Below are 14,879 nucleotides of genomic sequence, written 5' to 3'. Positions count from 1 at the left end.
TCTTGTTTATCTTTCTTTGATGCACATTAGGTACATCAACAATTTTTAAGAATTAAATCATAATATAAAGAAAGAAGAAAAGAATGACGGTCCTATTTACTGGGACCGCGAGTCAAAATGAATCATCACTGATGATTCTAGTGACCTACCGTTACACTTAATGTATATGTACTTTTTTCATTAAAAAAAAGAGTGCTTATCAATGTTCTTTAGTTAATATAACCCGAACCTCCTAATACCTTCAATCATTTTTACTCTAGTTTGTATTTATTTACGATTAGAAGCATTTTACACTCAAGTAAAACATGCTCTATCCACTTAGAACATTTTTCTGTCTGTCCCTGTTTACTATATTACATCAGATTCCTCTTTAAAATCGATCCTTTTGAGATTAATAACCATTTTGTTGCCTATAGTTACTTCCACTACTACCTCCCCCCCCACTTCCTCCGTATCCACCGTTCTGACTATAACCGCTGGAGCCACCACCAGAAGTTACACCATAATTGTTTTGAGAAAATGTTTTACTACTGTAACTGCCTCCTCCCATACCACCTAAATAGATAACAATTAATTAGCAATGTGCACAAACAAATTAAAACGACAAGAAAATAAAAATCTCACAATTTTTGTGGGAAGACATACTACTATTATTTCCATTCCATTTACTTGCACGATCTCCTCCACTGCCATTAGAACGGTCGAATCTACCACCTCTATCACCATCACGACCACCTCGAGAACCGCGAGAACTACCACCGCGACCACCAGAACCGCGTCCACTACCACCCCCGGTACGTCCTCCATAACGACTTCCTGTGAAATAATAATGACAGAAATGAAGCTAAATAGACATGGAATCGGAATTTTTGAACTATCAATCGAAACATACTTTTATAAATGCCTGGATTCTTCGATAATTCATACAGTTTAGGATTCACAACTTGTTTCGCTTCTTCAAGAACTTGAATTAAATCACCGGCCTTGTGTGCGTTACCAGGTGTAAAAAATGCGTAAGCTGTTCCTGTACGCTGAGAACGTCCTGTTCGTCCGATCCGGTGTACATAGTCTTCCGAATTGGACGGGTAATCCAAATTTATCACAAATTTAACATCTTCGACATCTGTACAACATTGAAAGTTATAATCATCGAAAATAAAAAATTACTCGTGTCTTTGTGGTTCGATTAACTTACAAAGCGAATTAATTAAAGCATTAGTAGACACAGTAATATGTGCAATACAGATGGAATTAAACTACCATTGCTTTTTTATGTACAAAAGAAAAATATAAAACAGTCTATAGTCAGGTCCAAAATAGTCTAGTCTATTTTATTGCAGACTAGTATATTGAAATATTCATTCCATCTATAATTTACATACGAAGCACACGAATGAGTTGACCACAAAGAGCAAGTTTTTATATTATTTACCTGTGGTTGCCAAAAGCTGGAAACGTAAATACATTTTTGGAAATGTAGAGGAATCAGAGCTCAGATGGTTCTCATGGAATTCTCACTTTATGCGTTAGCGAGCTGTATATTTACTCTTAGTAACTTCACACCCTTCTCTCCCGCACCAAAGTATGGATCTGTGCTGGTCTTTCAAAATTTGGTCCTTGCGTATTGCTTCCGTGAGGTTGGAACATTGGATGAGCACCATGTGCATTCTCCGATCAACCCCACATGCATTCCATTGTACGAGTAACATCGACATTTGCTTTGCAATGTTGAGAATTCTCAAATCTTCTTACAACTTATAAGTTAAATTATATGCCAATACAAATTTTTAATAAATAAAACAAATCAGATGTTTGCACGTTAAAAAAAAAGAAAAAGAAATATATATATATATATATATATATATATATATATATATATATATATATATATATATATATATATACACGTATATATAATATATATATACACGTATGTATTATTTGTTTAATTAAAAATATCTGTTCACAAACTTTGCAAAACAATGTAATGTCATTTCCTATCCTTCTAATCTAAGACAGTGAACGTTAAAAAAAATGTCTATCCTGTTTTGGGTAGGTCCTTATTCGCTAAATACCCTAATTCTATGACTTCCATACTTTGGACCGTCGCAGGTACAGAGTGAGAGTGTGTTTTTTCAAGTGGCACGGTGGGCCGAGGCACAGCGTTAGGTTAGCTTGTTGCGCGGGGACAGAGACCAGCAGTCACGTCCCATTCAATTATATATTCCAAAGCAAGCTCTCCAGAGTTCTTATCATTAATAAAACTCCGTCGCATGTGCCTCTGAAAACACATAGAACAGCACGTTAATACCAGACTGACAAGACTTTTTTCAATGAGAACAAAATTTTAAGTGATGAACCTTCTATCTCCTTACCTGCTTACCTAATCTACTTTTATTCCTGAAATATTTTGACTTACTCTTAATTCTACTAATAATATTAAATATTACTATATATTGTATATTATAATGTACGGAAAGTTTATAGAAATTAAAAGTATGTCAAAATCCATCTGGACTATGATAAAACTAAACATATTACAAAATTTCCTTTCAATACTGTTGTGCTGAAAAGACGAAAAACGACAGCATTAATTTTGTTTGCTTTTACAATAAATTATGTTGAATTTCCTAAATAATGAGTTAATAAAAATAAATTAATATATTTTAAATAGAATAAAAAAAGAAACAAAGTTGAATCACTGATCGTGTTAATTTGTCGTTGTAGAACCTCTAGATATTTGGAATAATTTCCATTCACACCAAGAAAGGCTAATGTCAATCAGTCTGGCACATGCCGTTATCCGTTGCCACATCACAATAATACAACTCTCACAAATGTGAAATAACCATCGCAGCCTGACCCTTACATCATACTCCACTTGTGTGTAAACAGATTCTTACCTAATCCTCTTGCTGCAACATCTGTAGCTACTAGAATGGCAGATCTGCTATTCCGGAACTCTAAAAGAAAATTCCTCTGATATCAAGCGGAATAGATTTACAAACAGGAGAAAAACAAAATGTCTAATCAAAAACTCACGATTCAATACGTAATCTCTTTCCTGTTGACTTTTATCTCCGTGGATCCCGATTGCTTGCCATCCATATCTGTTAATTGCACGTGTTATATCATCTACTTTTCTTTTTGTTTCAACAAAAATAATAGTTTTATTTTCTGGTTCATTCGAAATTTCTTCTAAAAGTTTCATAAGTTTACCCTCCTTTTCAAATTCTTCGCATACATCAACAATTTGAAGAATATTATGATTTGCGGCCAATTGCAGTGAGCCAATGTTAATTTGTATATAGTCTGTTAAAAATTCTTCTGCAAGATTGCGTACTTCCTTTGGCCACGTTGCTGACCACATAAGAGTTTGACGGTCAGGTCGGATTTGTTCGACAATTTTCCTAATTTGTGGCTCAAAGCCCATGTCAAGCATCCTGTCAGCTTCATCTAGTACTAGATATGTGCATCTACGTAAATTTGTTGTACCACGTTCTAAAAAGTCGATAAGACGTCCAGGTGTTGCTATGCAAATTTCAACACCGCGTTCAAGATCACGTGCTTGGGGACCTTTCGGAGCTCCACCAAAGATGCAAGTATTTCTTACTTGTGATGAGACACCAAAATCTGACGCAACTTGTTGAATTTGCTGCGCAAGTTCTCTCGTTGGCGCTAAGATGAGAGCTATAGGGCCATCACTTCGGTTCAACCTTGGTTGATGGTTTATATGTACAATCGCCGGTAAAATATATGCCAATGTCTTTCCTGAGCCAGTTTGAGCAATTCCAACCATATCGCGACCGGATAAAGCAATAGGCCAACCTTGCGCTTGAATTGCAGTTGGTTCACCAAAACCTTGCCTACGAATTTCACTCAAAACGTAGTCTGGAAAACCACCTTCCTCAAAGTATATATTTGGCCCTGGTACATTGGCTCCTTTCACAGTAATTTCTTTATCTGAACGATAAGCTTCAACTATATGCGGACTTCGTGTTGTAACATTAGGATGAGGCTCATAGAAATCTTTTCTAAATGGTTGCAATGTACTCATGTCCCATCGTGGCTTCCGAAGACGTTCTCCAGGTTGTCGATTTTTAAAGTTATTGCTTCCAAAATTACCATCTCTATTGGAAGTACTACTGAACCTTCCACCTCCGCTGCCTCCATCTCGACCACCAAAACGACCACCTCCGCGTGCACCTCCACCCCTTCTATCACCGCGTTCACGATCACGGTAAGCCCTTTAAGGTAAAGTTATTTCTAAGTATCAAAAATAAATATAAATACAATATGTACATACTTTTTAATTAACATACTGAATAAACTGTAAAGCATGGTGTAAATTTATGATTTATAACAATCATTATAAAGTTTCCATAAAAATTACTTCATTCTTTTTAGCTAGATTCCTTCTTGAAATCTAATCATATATAGATAGATTATATAGATCATATATGTAGATTTATATTATAATATATATATATATATGCCAATGTCTTTCCTGAGCCAGTTTGAGCAATTCCAACCATATCGCGACCGGACAAAGCAATAGGCCAACCTTGCGCTTGAATCGCAGTTGGTTCACCAAAACCTTGCCTACAAATTTCACTCAAAACGTAGTCTGGAAAACCGCCTTCCTCAAAGTATATATTTGGCCCTGGTACATTGGCTCCTTTCACAGTAATTTCTTTATCCGAACGATAAGCTTCAACTATATGCGGACTTCGTGTTGTAACATTAGGATTATATATATATATTAGATTATTATTTAGATTTCAAGGAGGAATTTAGCTAAAAGAGATGAAATAATTTATATATATATATAAACAAGTACATAATTTTGAATAAAACTAAAACATGATTTAGAAGAAATGTTAATATAATCTCTTTTCTCAGGTGCTTCGAGTTTATGGAAATTTGGTATTCTAAAATATTAAATACATTGCGTTGATTTCATATTACTACTCTATATAAGAGATACAACAAAGTCTTCAATATCTTTGATTATTTGATTGATAAAACAGTTAGATAGTCTACAACTACAATGATAGTTCTTAACACTTAGCCGACCGATCGGGTAGATCTACCCATTTCCAAACTAGTTGATGACCGACTGATCGGATAGATCTACCTATTTCCAAGCTAGTCGGTGGCCGACCGATCGGGTAGATCTACCATTTTTATCTGAGGAAAACCTGACCTCAGAAAAATGCACAATGGACAACGCAGTTTGGTTTTCCCTCGCGCGGTGGAAACTGTACAGATCTCTGTGACCGTTGGGTCAGCTAAGTGTTAAGTAATTTTGTTGTCTTTAAGATCATCGTATATCCTATGCTTTGACATTTAATAGATTTCTTACTAACTACTTTTCCCTAAATTTTTGTCCATATTTAATTTTTCTTCTTACTACTTATCCCTAAACTTTAATATTCATTGCATAAGGTTCCTTCCCTTGGTGATGTTTTAATATGATGATATCTTATGGACAAAAATAAATATAATCAGAAATTTTTCATTACAAGTATTATTGTGAACATAAAAATAATAAATTTAAAGTTACACAGAAAACAAAAATACTTGTTAGAAGAAAATTTATACCATCTACGAAGGTACAATCTTCACGGAATATTCGTAGAGCAGGAAAATTTAAATTTGACAAAATGATGAATACATAATGCGCGTGACAGTATATGATCGAAATATCTTATTGTCGTGTATAAGTTTCTTTTAATAAATACATCGAGTTATTTATAACCTACAGACATTAAGTTTGATCATTATGTCCGAAAGTTAAATCAAACTTAAACAATACATACATCTATCACACACGTACTATCGAACTAATTCCCAAAATTATAATTACAAATAAATATATATATATATATAATTAATAATAATACAATTAATTAAATATTAGTATTAATTATATTATTGTTAATAATAATACAGTTAATGAAATATCAGTATTAATTGGATTATTACTAGTAACGAATGGCTTGATATAATAACGGGAAAAATTTCATCCATATAAAAGAGCAATATGGAGTATGGCATAGACAATTGCAGACAATAAATGTCAATAAGATATTCACAAAAAAGTAATATCTTTACGTAAAGTTAGTAGATATTTTATGTAACTTACATTGTTATAAAGATATTTGTTGCTTGTGGTTGATGATTACGGTGATATTCCTAAATGGATAGACGATATAAATCAGTATAGTTAATAAAAAGTACCGTTCTACTCGTTATACGATCCGAAGAGGATCTGTGAAACAAATATCATGGCGTCGTATTATACCAGGAAATAGTACAACTTTAGCTTCAATTTTACTGCTTTGCATATTTTATTAGTTTTTCAGCTTAAATATAATTTAATCAAGCATTAAAAATATTACTTATTTATTTTTTGGTTATTAACGTTGAAATATTAATTATAAATATTGTTAAAAATATAATTGCATGATATACCGGAAATAGTGGTGCGTAATGTGGAAGGGAAAATGTTCCAAAATAAAATGTTGAAGTGAAAACCCTTGCTAATGCTATTTTATCGTACATTTAAGGGTAAAAAACATTTAAATTTTATAAGAAAGAACAATTTTATTAATTTATAATTTGTAACAGTACACACAAACATGTAGGCGCGCGCGCGCGCGACATACACATTAAATTAATAACATATATACACACGCGCGCGCGCACGCGCTTGGTTACAATGATATAATATGAATGTAGTACCCTATTTTAGTTGGTATATATATTTACGTAGCAAACCAAATTCTAGTAGAAATAAATTTAATTTATTCTATATATCGAAAATTACTACAATAAATAAAATGATAATTTATGTACATTTGCAAAGAAAATATATTAATTCTTTCATAGTTTCATTTAATAATTGCAATAAAACTATTTAATAATATATATTGTATGCGTGATATGTGTAACACCATATACGGTTATCCTAATTAAATGAACATTTCTTAATATCACTTAAATATTATCCTCTCTTTGTTAAGGTATTCAAATTAAAATACTTTCTTAAGTTCAACATAAAATTTGAATTAATCATGAATCGTAGGAACTTAAATGTAATACATTTATTAATCTTATATACTTTTTAACTTAATTAACGAAATTAATGGAATCTAGTCTTTAACTCTTTAGTAATACATACATATTTAACAAACCTCATTATGACTATTATTATATTAATTTCTTTTTTCCATGTATACATGAAATACATGACATATTTTTTTGGTTCTATCTGGTGTAATGTTTGTCTTATGCTATTCTAAACTTAACACAAATTCAACTAAGTATACCACTATTAACATTGTTTTAATAGTAAAATCTATTTTTTTAATAGAGTAACTACATTCTTAATATGTTGTTCCCCTATATTGATAAGTGCTTCCATAATTATCGCCTCCTCCATAGCTTTGTGCTAAGTTACTTTGTCCATAGGTTCTTTGTGTATACCCATATCCTGTACTCTGGTTAATTGGATTACTCTGTTTCGTGTTATTATAGTTACTGTAATCTGAACTTGAATAATTACTCGACGTAGATTGATAAGAATTTCCGCCGCGACCGTTTGCGCCACCCCTTCCTCTTATAGAACCACCCCTACCTCTGGTGTCAATATTACCTCTTCTACCATTGCTTCTATCATTGCTTGTAAATCGTTTTCCACCTATCATGTAAAAGATATTTTAAGATACTCTTGCTCAATTCTAAATGGAAATAATTTAAGGACATACTTCTATTTCCATAAGTTCCTGATTTAGCTAATTCTGCCATTTCAGTGAGTCGCGGATTTATATTTTGCCCTGCTTCTCTCAATACTTCTATTAAATCTCCTGCGTGCTTCATGTTATGGCTCGTGAAAAAAGCGTAAGCAGTCCCAGTTTGCCTCCTTCGTCCGGTACGACCAATTCGATGTATGTAATCTTCAGATGATGACGGGTAATCAAAGTTTATCACATATTTAACATCATCCACATCTGTGACAAAATATTTAAAAGAAAACATAAATACTCCACTAGTATTTTCAACTAATTTATATACAATTTATAACGATCATCACCCCATCATTTGTTGATTGTATCAAGTTCACAGAATGATCTTCAAACTTGTAAAAGTAATTATGTGAAATGCTTAACATTATATGTATGGATTGATTTTAAAAAATATATTAATTAGATTACCATGTATTATAGGAGTTGAAAATATGCTTTAAAGTTTTAATATATGAGATAAAATAAACCTCCATCTTTTTGGACTTAAAAATAAAATTTGCCTGTAAGTCAGGTTTGAAAACCACCCACCTTTTAGTTGGAAATTCCATTTCAAAATCAGCAAGAACAGCCCCATTTATTTTTAAATGTAGAATTATTCAGTTGGTTTCATAATGTATCATGGCCTAGAGATTAGACAGACACAGCGGTGGTGTCTGGTTTTGGGATAAAGGCAGCATTTTAGGGTTTAAGCCTGAATGCATTAACCTTTTTAGGTTTTTAAGTAATAATTTTAACAATTAGAGGCACTAGAAACGCTTTATAATTGTTTGACGTATTATACTGGCAAATGAGTAGACAAGTAGGCAAAAAAAAATAAATTTTATGTAGGATGTACATAATATTCAAATATAGAATATAATTTTAACATTTTAAATGTGATTATTTTACAATTATTTCGAAAGCAATCATTATTATTGCATTAGAAAATTAAAAAATCTGTATTAAATTCTAGAATTTTATATTAAAATCATCTTAGAAAAAATATATAATGCTATATAAGAATTTTAATTTTGAAAACGTATCTTTTTATCATTCTGATATGATCATTAATATAATACAAACAAAGAAAAATAAAATATTCACTGTGTCTGCCCAATACTGGCAGTACACTGCGTTCACTTAGGGTACTCTGTGCCTCTGAAAAAGAAAAGCAGACAGTCTTAGTGGTAGCTTGTGTGCATTTCTTTAGAACCCTTTATATAAATCTTATTATTGAGATTTACAGCAGAAAAAATATATTTATTTGGATATTTATAAATAAATAATCTTATATGTTATTAATAATAAACAAATCAAATACAAACCTGTTTAAACATGTAGTATTGTAAAGTATAAAAAAATAAATGAAAAACACACGAGTTACAATTATCAGGGCTCTGCTATAAAAAAAAAATGTTCAATGAATCACACATTGCTACATACACTGCTGTCCACTGGTCTTATTAATAACGCATCACTGGCTAATCCAATAAGTGTTGCCAATTCCCATATTCACCCGATTTTGAATGTGTAAGTATTGTAATTTAAAAAATTAATACATACCTAATCCTCTAGCAGCGACGTCCGTTGCAACTAGAATAGGAGCTCTCCCACTTTTAAATTCTTGTAACACGTGATCTCTTTCCTGTTGATTTTTGTCTCCATGGATACTCAGTGCTTGCCATCCATCCCGCCTGATATTTCTCGTAATATCGTCTACCTTTCGTTTTGTTTCAACGAAAATGATCGTTTTATTTTCTTTCTCATTTCCAATTTCTTGAAGCAACCTATATAATTTCAAGTCTTTTTCGAATTCCTGACAAACATCCACAATTTGAATAATATTATGATTAGCTGACAAAGTTAATGAACCAATATTAAGATGCATGTAATCGGTTAAGAAGTCTTCAGCTAAAGCTCGGACTTCTTTAGGCCATGTTGCTGACCACATTAAAACCTGTCTATCAGGTCGAATTTGTTCAATTATTTTTCTTATTTGGGGCTCAAAACCCATATCCAACATTCTGTCAGCTTCATCTAATACCAAATATGTACATCTAAAAAAATATATATTTCATGTTAATAAATGTTAAAAACAATTTATTATACTTTATTGTTTAAAGGGTTTTCGCTCAAATTAGGTAGAAGAATCGATTTTTTCTTAGTTTTTCTTAACAATAAAGGTTTTAAGTATCAACAGACTTGCAAAGGTTTAAAGCCAAACATGCAGATAATAACATAAGTGAATGCTAAAACTTCATATTCCACTCGAAACTATCTTACTCTAACTACCTACATTGTAGAAATTTTTGAGCGAATACCTTCATACTTAAAAACCTCAGTTATACCTGCGCAAATTTGTAGTCCCCCTTTCTAAGAAATCAATGAGCCTGCCTGGTGTAGCAATACATATCTCAACACCACGTTCCAAATCATGTGCTTGTGGACCTTTAGGTGCACCACCAAAGATACAGGTATTCCTTACACTTGCTGCTTCTCCAAAACAATTTGCTACTTCTTGAATTTGTTGTGCTAGTTCTCTTGTAGGAGCTAAGATTAAAACAATTGGACCATCACCATTACCAAGACGAGGCTGATGTATGATGTGCACAATTGCTGGCAAAACGTACTGAAATAAGATGAAAAATGAGTAGTACACTTTACCTTTGTGCAAGAACTTGTTAATATTCAAGTTTGTATAAATACAGTGCATACATATATTCATTTTAAACTTCATAAATTAAATATAAAAAAGGAAGAAAAAAAAAAAGAAACGTCTGTACATTTTTACAAATTGAAACTGAATATATCTGTAATCTGGCTCACTCCTAGCGTTTTTCCAGAACCAGTTTGAGCAATAGCAACTAGATCTCTGCCACTAAGCGCAATAGGCCATCCTTGTGCTTGAATCGCTGTAGGTTGAGCATAGCCTTGTTTGCGGATTTCTTCCAATACATAAGCTGGAAAATTTCCTTCTTCAAAGTATTGTATAGGATTAGGTATATTATCACCTTTTATCGTTATTTCTGCATTTTCTCGAAATTGGCATACTTCTTCCTTCGATCTAATAAATAGTAAACATTATATTTTTAATTTGAAAAGCAGAAGATAAGACAAAAGATTATAAAATTTTTACCTGCTTCTAACTGTAGGATGCTCGATATAGAAATCTTTACGTAATGGTTCTAAAGATCTTACATCCCAAGTGATTTTCCTAAGTGCTCCTCCAGGCTGTTTACTTTTTATAATACCTCTAACATTACTGGTAGAACCTCTACCCCTTATACCGAATCTATTAATACTACTTCCACGGATATTATCACCACCTCCTCTACTGCCACCTCTGCCGCTGCCACCTCTACGGCCTCTATTATGGTCTCTCTCACGATTAAACCTAAGTACGTGTAACAAATACTATGATCAATATTTTATTACTATATTTTATCGGTATTCTCCTGAAAGTTTTTCTTTCACGAAAAAGATTAAAAAACCTTTTTAACAATCTGACATAAAATATAAATTTATCAAATGTAACACTGACTTAATTTTTATTATGATAATTCAAATAATTTAATAACATATACATATATTTAATCATTTACTGATCAAAGAAAGAAAAAAAAGAGTGCTAAAATTGTACAAAAAATGAAATTCCAAGAATAACACAATAATTATTTTTTATTTCAATGTACTTTTAAAAGTATCCATTACATTATATGTGGAGATGCAAGTAACACAGATGATAGATACAAAAAAACAACTTAAGATATGCAACTATATTTTTTTTATCACAAATTTTGTTAATTATTGATCGGTATTATTCAGAATTACGAGGTGGACTCGACGGATATTTAGTAACAATATCATCAATAAATCTATAACAAGTATTTAAATAAAATCTCTATTCTAAAATGCAGGCATATAAAAAAATAGATAAATATTTATTACGTAACTTTAAAATGAAATTGACACGTTATACTTACATTTAGAAACAGAAATATCTTCAAATATAACAAGCAACAGATTATTCTGCTTTGCGGTCACTTTCGCAAACGCCAATCGATAATTGCGTAGAACCGAGTATCAGGGACAGTTAGCGTCCCTATATTAAAAAACGTATGAAGTTTATTTTAACAGGAATTTTGGAATTCTCGTTTCACAAGAAAAATCTTATCGACGTATCATGTGTATAAAATAAATTGATTATTTTTAAACTTACCGGTAAATCCGACAGATCAAATTGACAAATGAACTTCCGAAAGTAGTTCCGTAGTATAAACTGTTTCCATGACAGCATTCGCGTAGTAATACGTGAAAAACGAGAGAAGGAGCTAAAACAAAAGAAATGTAATATGCAATAGAATATAATATAAATATATATACAATTCAATAAGGAAAGAGGGAGAAAGAGTAAGGGAGAGAGATTATGCGATTAAACAAGTAAAATAATAATGATAATGGAAGGACGTAAATCTTTTTTTACGAACATAAATATATTTTTAAGCCACGTATACATGCTCACGCAAATTTTATGAATAATTTCTTAAATAAAGTAGATATGTAACTTATACGAATCTCCCTTCACTGTACTCTTAGTTTACAAATAATTATATATCCAATTTATTATTAATCTTGACAAAAGTTAAAGGAAGGCATAATTCATAAGTAAAGTCATTATTAAATACTAAAACACGGAAAATAAAATTGCTAAAATTGAATGTACCGCAATTTTATCGATTATTGCACTCCGAAAGATGACGCTGTAGTTTAGGATCATAATGCTGCATAATACTTCCTTACTATATGTTTGCAATCTGCAATATAATCGTAAATATTGTTTGATAACATTAAACATTTTGTTTTAAATTTATGATGTCATCTAAAACAGCACATGTAATTTTGTACAATTCATACATACGTAACAAAAATATGAAAGAAAATAAAAAGTTTATTGAATTTTTATTTGTAAATTATATTAAATAGTACTTAACCTGTCATATATTTGTTGAATTTGAAATAATATTCAAGTGTACATTCTGCAATTGATTAATTGTGAACTGGTCATTTCAGATCTCTGATACACTTAGGATTCTACATTTAACACCAGATCTCTCAGACGAACGCCGTAATGAGTTATTTAAAAAATATGGTGCCGTTAAAACACATACTATAAGACCTTCTAAGAAATACACAATAACTTTCGCAAAATTCTCATCTCAAGAAGCAGCTACAGAAGCATTATTACGTTTACATCAATTAAATATTAGGGGACAGCATTTAACAGTTGAGTTTGCTAAAACATCTATATCAACAGAAAAGACTGAAACTGACATACATAATGATAAGCCTGTGGAAGAGGAAAATAAGAACGAATCTGTGAACAGATCCAATTTTCAAGCATTTTTGCAGAAATTAAATAGCTGGACTATGAATCAAGTTTTTACTCAACCACCTCCACCAAACATACAGTATAAATATTCAACACCAACAAAGGGTACTTTAATAAGAATTGCTATACAATTATTAAATGAACCAGCTTTTTACACACAGGTAAAGCTAATCAAAAAGTAGTTCGATACAGTTAATCTTTTATTATTGTATTGCGTTCGCATAGGTCTTACATTTAATGAACAGAATGAACTTACCACCTCCTTTTGAAGAGTTGGAGGCAGAATTTCCAGCACTTAAAGAAGTTTACGATGTGGAAAAATATAAGAGCATATTTATAAAAGAAAGTTTATATAATAAAGAAAATCCAGGTATTGAAATTATAATTTTCCTACATTTTCAGTTTTTAATTTTAATCTCTTATTTAATATATATGTATAACGACATATGATAATACACAGATGTTTGCAATGAGGAAACAGAAGAAGAAGAATCTGAAATAGAATCAAATGAAGAAGAAGATAATAAAAAAGTTATGGAAATTATTCCTACTAAAAGAAAACGTCCACAGTCTACAAAACGTTTAAAAATTCCAAAGTTTTTTAATCCTGCCAAACATATAGTACCTTCAAGTTCTATGCAAAAGATTATAAAGCCAGAAGATATGTTTGAACAAGTACAACTTGGGGAAACAAAAAATCTTAAAATAGAATTAAAAACAATGGATAAATTGTTAGAGACTTTAAATAAAGAAGAAAATATCGCCTCTACAAATGCTGCAAATAGTGGCTTTGGATTAATATTTCCAGCTTCTGAAACAACTGATACTGTTGCGAACAATAAAAATATTGATAGCATCGAAGAAGACGTAATTACAACTAAAGAATTGGCAAATAACAGAATTTCAATTAATGGTAAAACTTCATTCTTACTTTGATCTTCAGTTCTTTGAAGAAAAATAATTGATAGTCGAAAACATCTGGGGAATGCATAAATCGTGTAATAAATTTCTTTCCCATTTATTTTACAGATCAGAGGTTACTTCCTGTTTTTAGAAATTATCACCCTGGCAAACCATCTAATCGGTTGTACATAAAAAATCTTGCGAAACAAGTTGAAGAAAAGGATCTCCACTTTATTTATCGAAAGTACATGGAGCCTGGATTAAAAACAGAATTTAAGTAAGTATTATCAATTGGAAAATGTGACGCGTCTCTTGCATGGTTACTAAATAATTCATTTTATTTTAGTTACGATGTACGACTTCTGCAAGAAGGTAGAATGAAAGGTCAAGCATTCATCACATTGCAAAATGTAGAGCAAGCACAGCTAGCTCTTGATGAAACGAATGGTTTTATTTTAAAAGACAAGCCTATGGTTGTACAATTTGCTAAGGTAGCAAGGAGTTAACATTAACGGTGTTTCCATTATAATCTGTATTATATTACGTAATTAATAATAATTTTAATAAAGTAAACTTTATATATCTTAACAGTTTCATTTCACATTGAGTGTTATGAAGTTTTATTCAAAATAAAATAAAGCTACTTACTCCTAATACATAACACACGCATACAAATACGTATGTATATTTACATTTAGTAAAACTTTAATCTTATGTCTTGTTACGTGATCTAAAGATCGATGCGATGCGCGCGGTGAAGTGATTAAGTTCGCTACTTTCCGTTCGTATAAAAGAAT

General features: G+C 31.4%; 3 protein-coding genes and 1 pseudogene across 5 annotated transcripts; 1 reads left to right on the top strand and 3 right to left on the bottom strand.

Moving 5' to 3' along the window:
• Positions 1-148: 148 nt before the first annotated feature.
• Positions 149-6,305, bottom strand: LOC143425952 (uncharacterized). 2 transcript variants are annotated; one of them, XM_076899044.1, is made up of 6 exons: positions 6,149-6,305; positions 3,043-4,247; positions 2,904-2,963; positions 893-1,123; positions 625-816; positions 149-555 (listed from the first exon to the last, which is right to left on the bottom strand). In XM_076899044.1, coding segments are annotated over exons 1-6 (1,854 nt in total). In that variant the 5' UTR covers positions 6,151-6,305; the 3' UTR covers positions 149-391. The 2 variants fall into 2 exon arrangements, with proteins under 2 accessions (XP_076755159.1, XP_076755160.1); XM_076899045.1 differs by having other exon boundaries at positions 646-816; positions 6,149-6,304.
• LOC143426515 (uncharacterized) lies at positions 4,455-4,781 on the bottom strand (annotated as a pseudogene).
• A 745-nt stretch (positions 6,306-7,050) lies between the features above and the next one.
• LOC143425953 (putative ATP-dependent RNA helicase DDX5) lies at positions 7,051-12,131 on the bottom strand. 2 transcript variants are annotated; one of them, XM_076899046.1, is made up of 8 exons: positions 12,010-12,131; positions 11,774-11,892; positions 10,927-11,184; positions 10,617-10,854; positions 10,139-10,419; positions 9,354-9,847; positions 7,773-8,015; positions 7,051-7,705 (listed from the first exon to the last, which is right to left on the bottom strand). In XM_076899046.1, coding segments are annotated over exons 2-8 (1,830 nt in total). In that variant the 5' UTR covers positions 11,776-11,892; positions 12,010-12,131; the 3' UTR covers positions 7,051-7,391. The 2 variants fall into 2 exon arrangements, with proteins under 2 accessions (XP_076755161.1, XP_076755162.1); XM_076899047.1 differs by lacking the exons at positions 7,051-7,705; positions 7,773-8,015 and adding an exon at positions 8,383-8,948.
• Positions 12,132-12,551: 420 nt separating this feature from the next.
• LOC143425955 (RNA-binding region-containing protein 3) lies at positions 12,552-14,670 on the top strand. The gene is made up of 6 exons (XM_076899050.1): positions 12,552-12,683; positions 12,861-13,340; positions 13,405-13,549; positions 13,640-14,092; positions 14,209-14,359; positions 14,429-14,670. The coding sequence occupies exons 1-6, from the start codon at positions 12,660-12,662 to the stop codon at positions 14,586-14,588; spliced, it is 1,413 nt and encodes a 470-aa protein (XP_076755165.1). The 5' UTR covers positions 12,552-12,659; the 3' UTR covers positions 14,589-14,670.
• The last annotated feature ends 209 nt before the right edge of the window (positions 14,671-14,879 follow it).

Source organism: Xylocopa sonorina, chromosome 8 (assembly GCF_050948175.1).
Source record: "Xylocopa sonorina isolate GNS202 chromosome 8, iyXylSono1_principal, whole genome shotgun sequence".
NCBI classification, from domain to species: Eukaryota; Metazoa; Arthropoda; class Insecta; order Hymenoptera; family Apidae; genus Xylocopa; species Xylocopa sonorina.
This window is presented reverse-complemented; position numbering and strand designations above follow the sequence as displayed.

Excerpts from the sequence above, each read along its gene's own strand:
- LOC143425955 (XM_076899050.1), top strand. The coding sequence starts at position 12,660 with ATGATGTCATCTAAAACAGCACAT. Across the intron at positions 12,684-12,860 it reads TGTCATCTAAAACAGCACAT|ATCTCTGATACACTTAGGAT; the intron begins GTAATTTTGTAC and ends TGGTCATTTCAG. Across the intron at positions 14,360-14,428 it reads GGATTAAAAACAGAATTTAA|TTACGATGTACGACTTCTGC; the intron begins GTAAGTATTATC and ends ATTTTATTTTAG.
- LOC143425952 (XM_076899044.1), bottom strand. Across the intron at positions 1,124-2,903 it reads TGTTGCAGCAAGAGGATTAG|ATGTCGAAGATGTTAAATTT; the intron begins GTAAGAATCTGT and ends AATGTTGTACAG. Across the intron at positions 556-624 it reads TATGTCTTCCCACAAAAATT|GTGGTATGGGAGGAGGCAGT; the intron begins GTGAGATTTTTA and ends TTATCTATTTAG.
- LOC143425953 (XM_076899046.1), bottom strand. Across the intron at positions 10,855-10,926 it reads CATCCTACAGTTAGAAGCAG|ATCGAAGGAAGAAGTATGCC; the intron begins GTAAAAATTTTA and ends ACTATTTATTAG. Across the intron at positions 8,016-9,353 it reads CGTCGCTGCTAGAGGATTAG|ATGTGGATGATGTTAAATAT; the intron begins GTATGTATTAAT and ends ATTTTGTCACAG.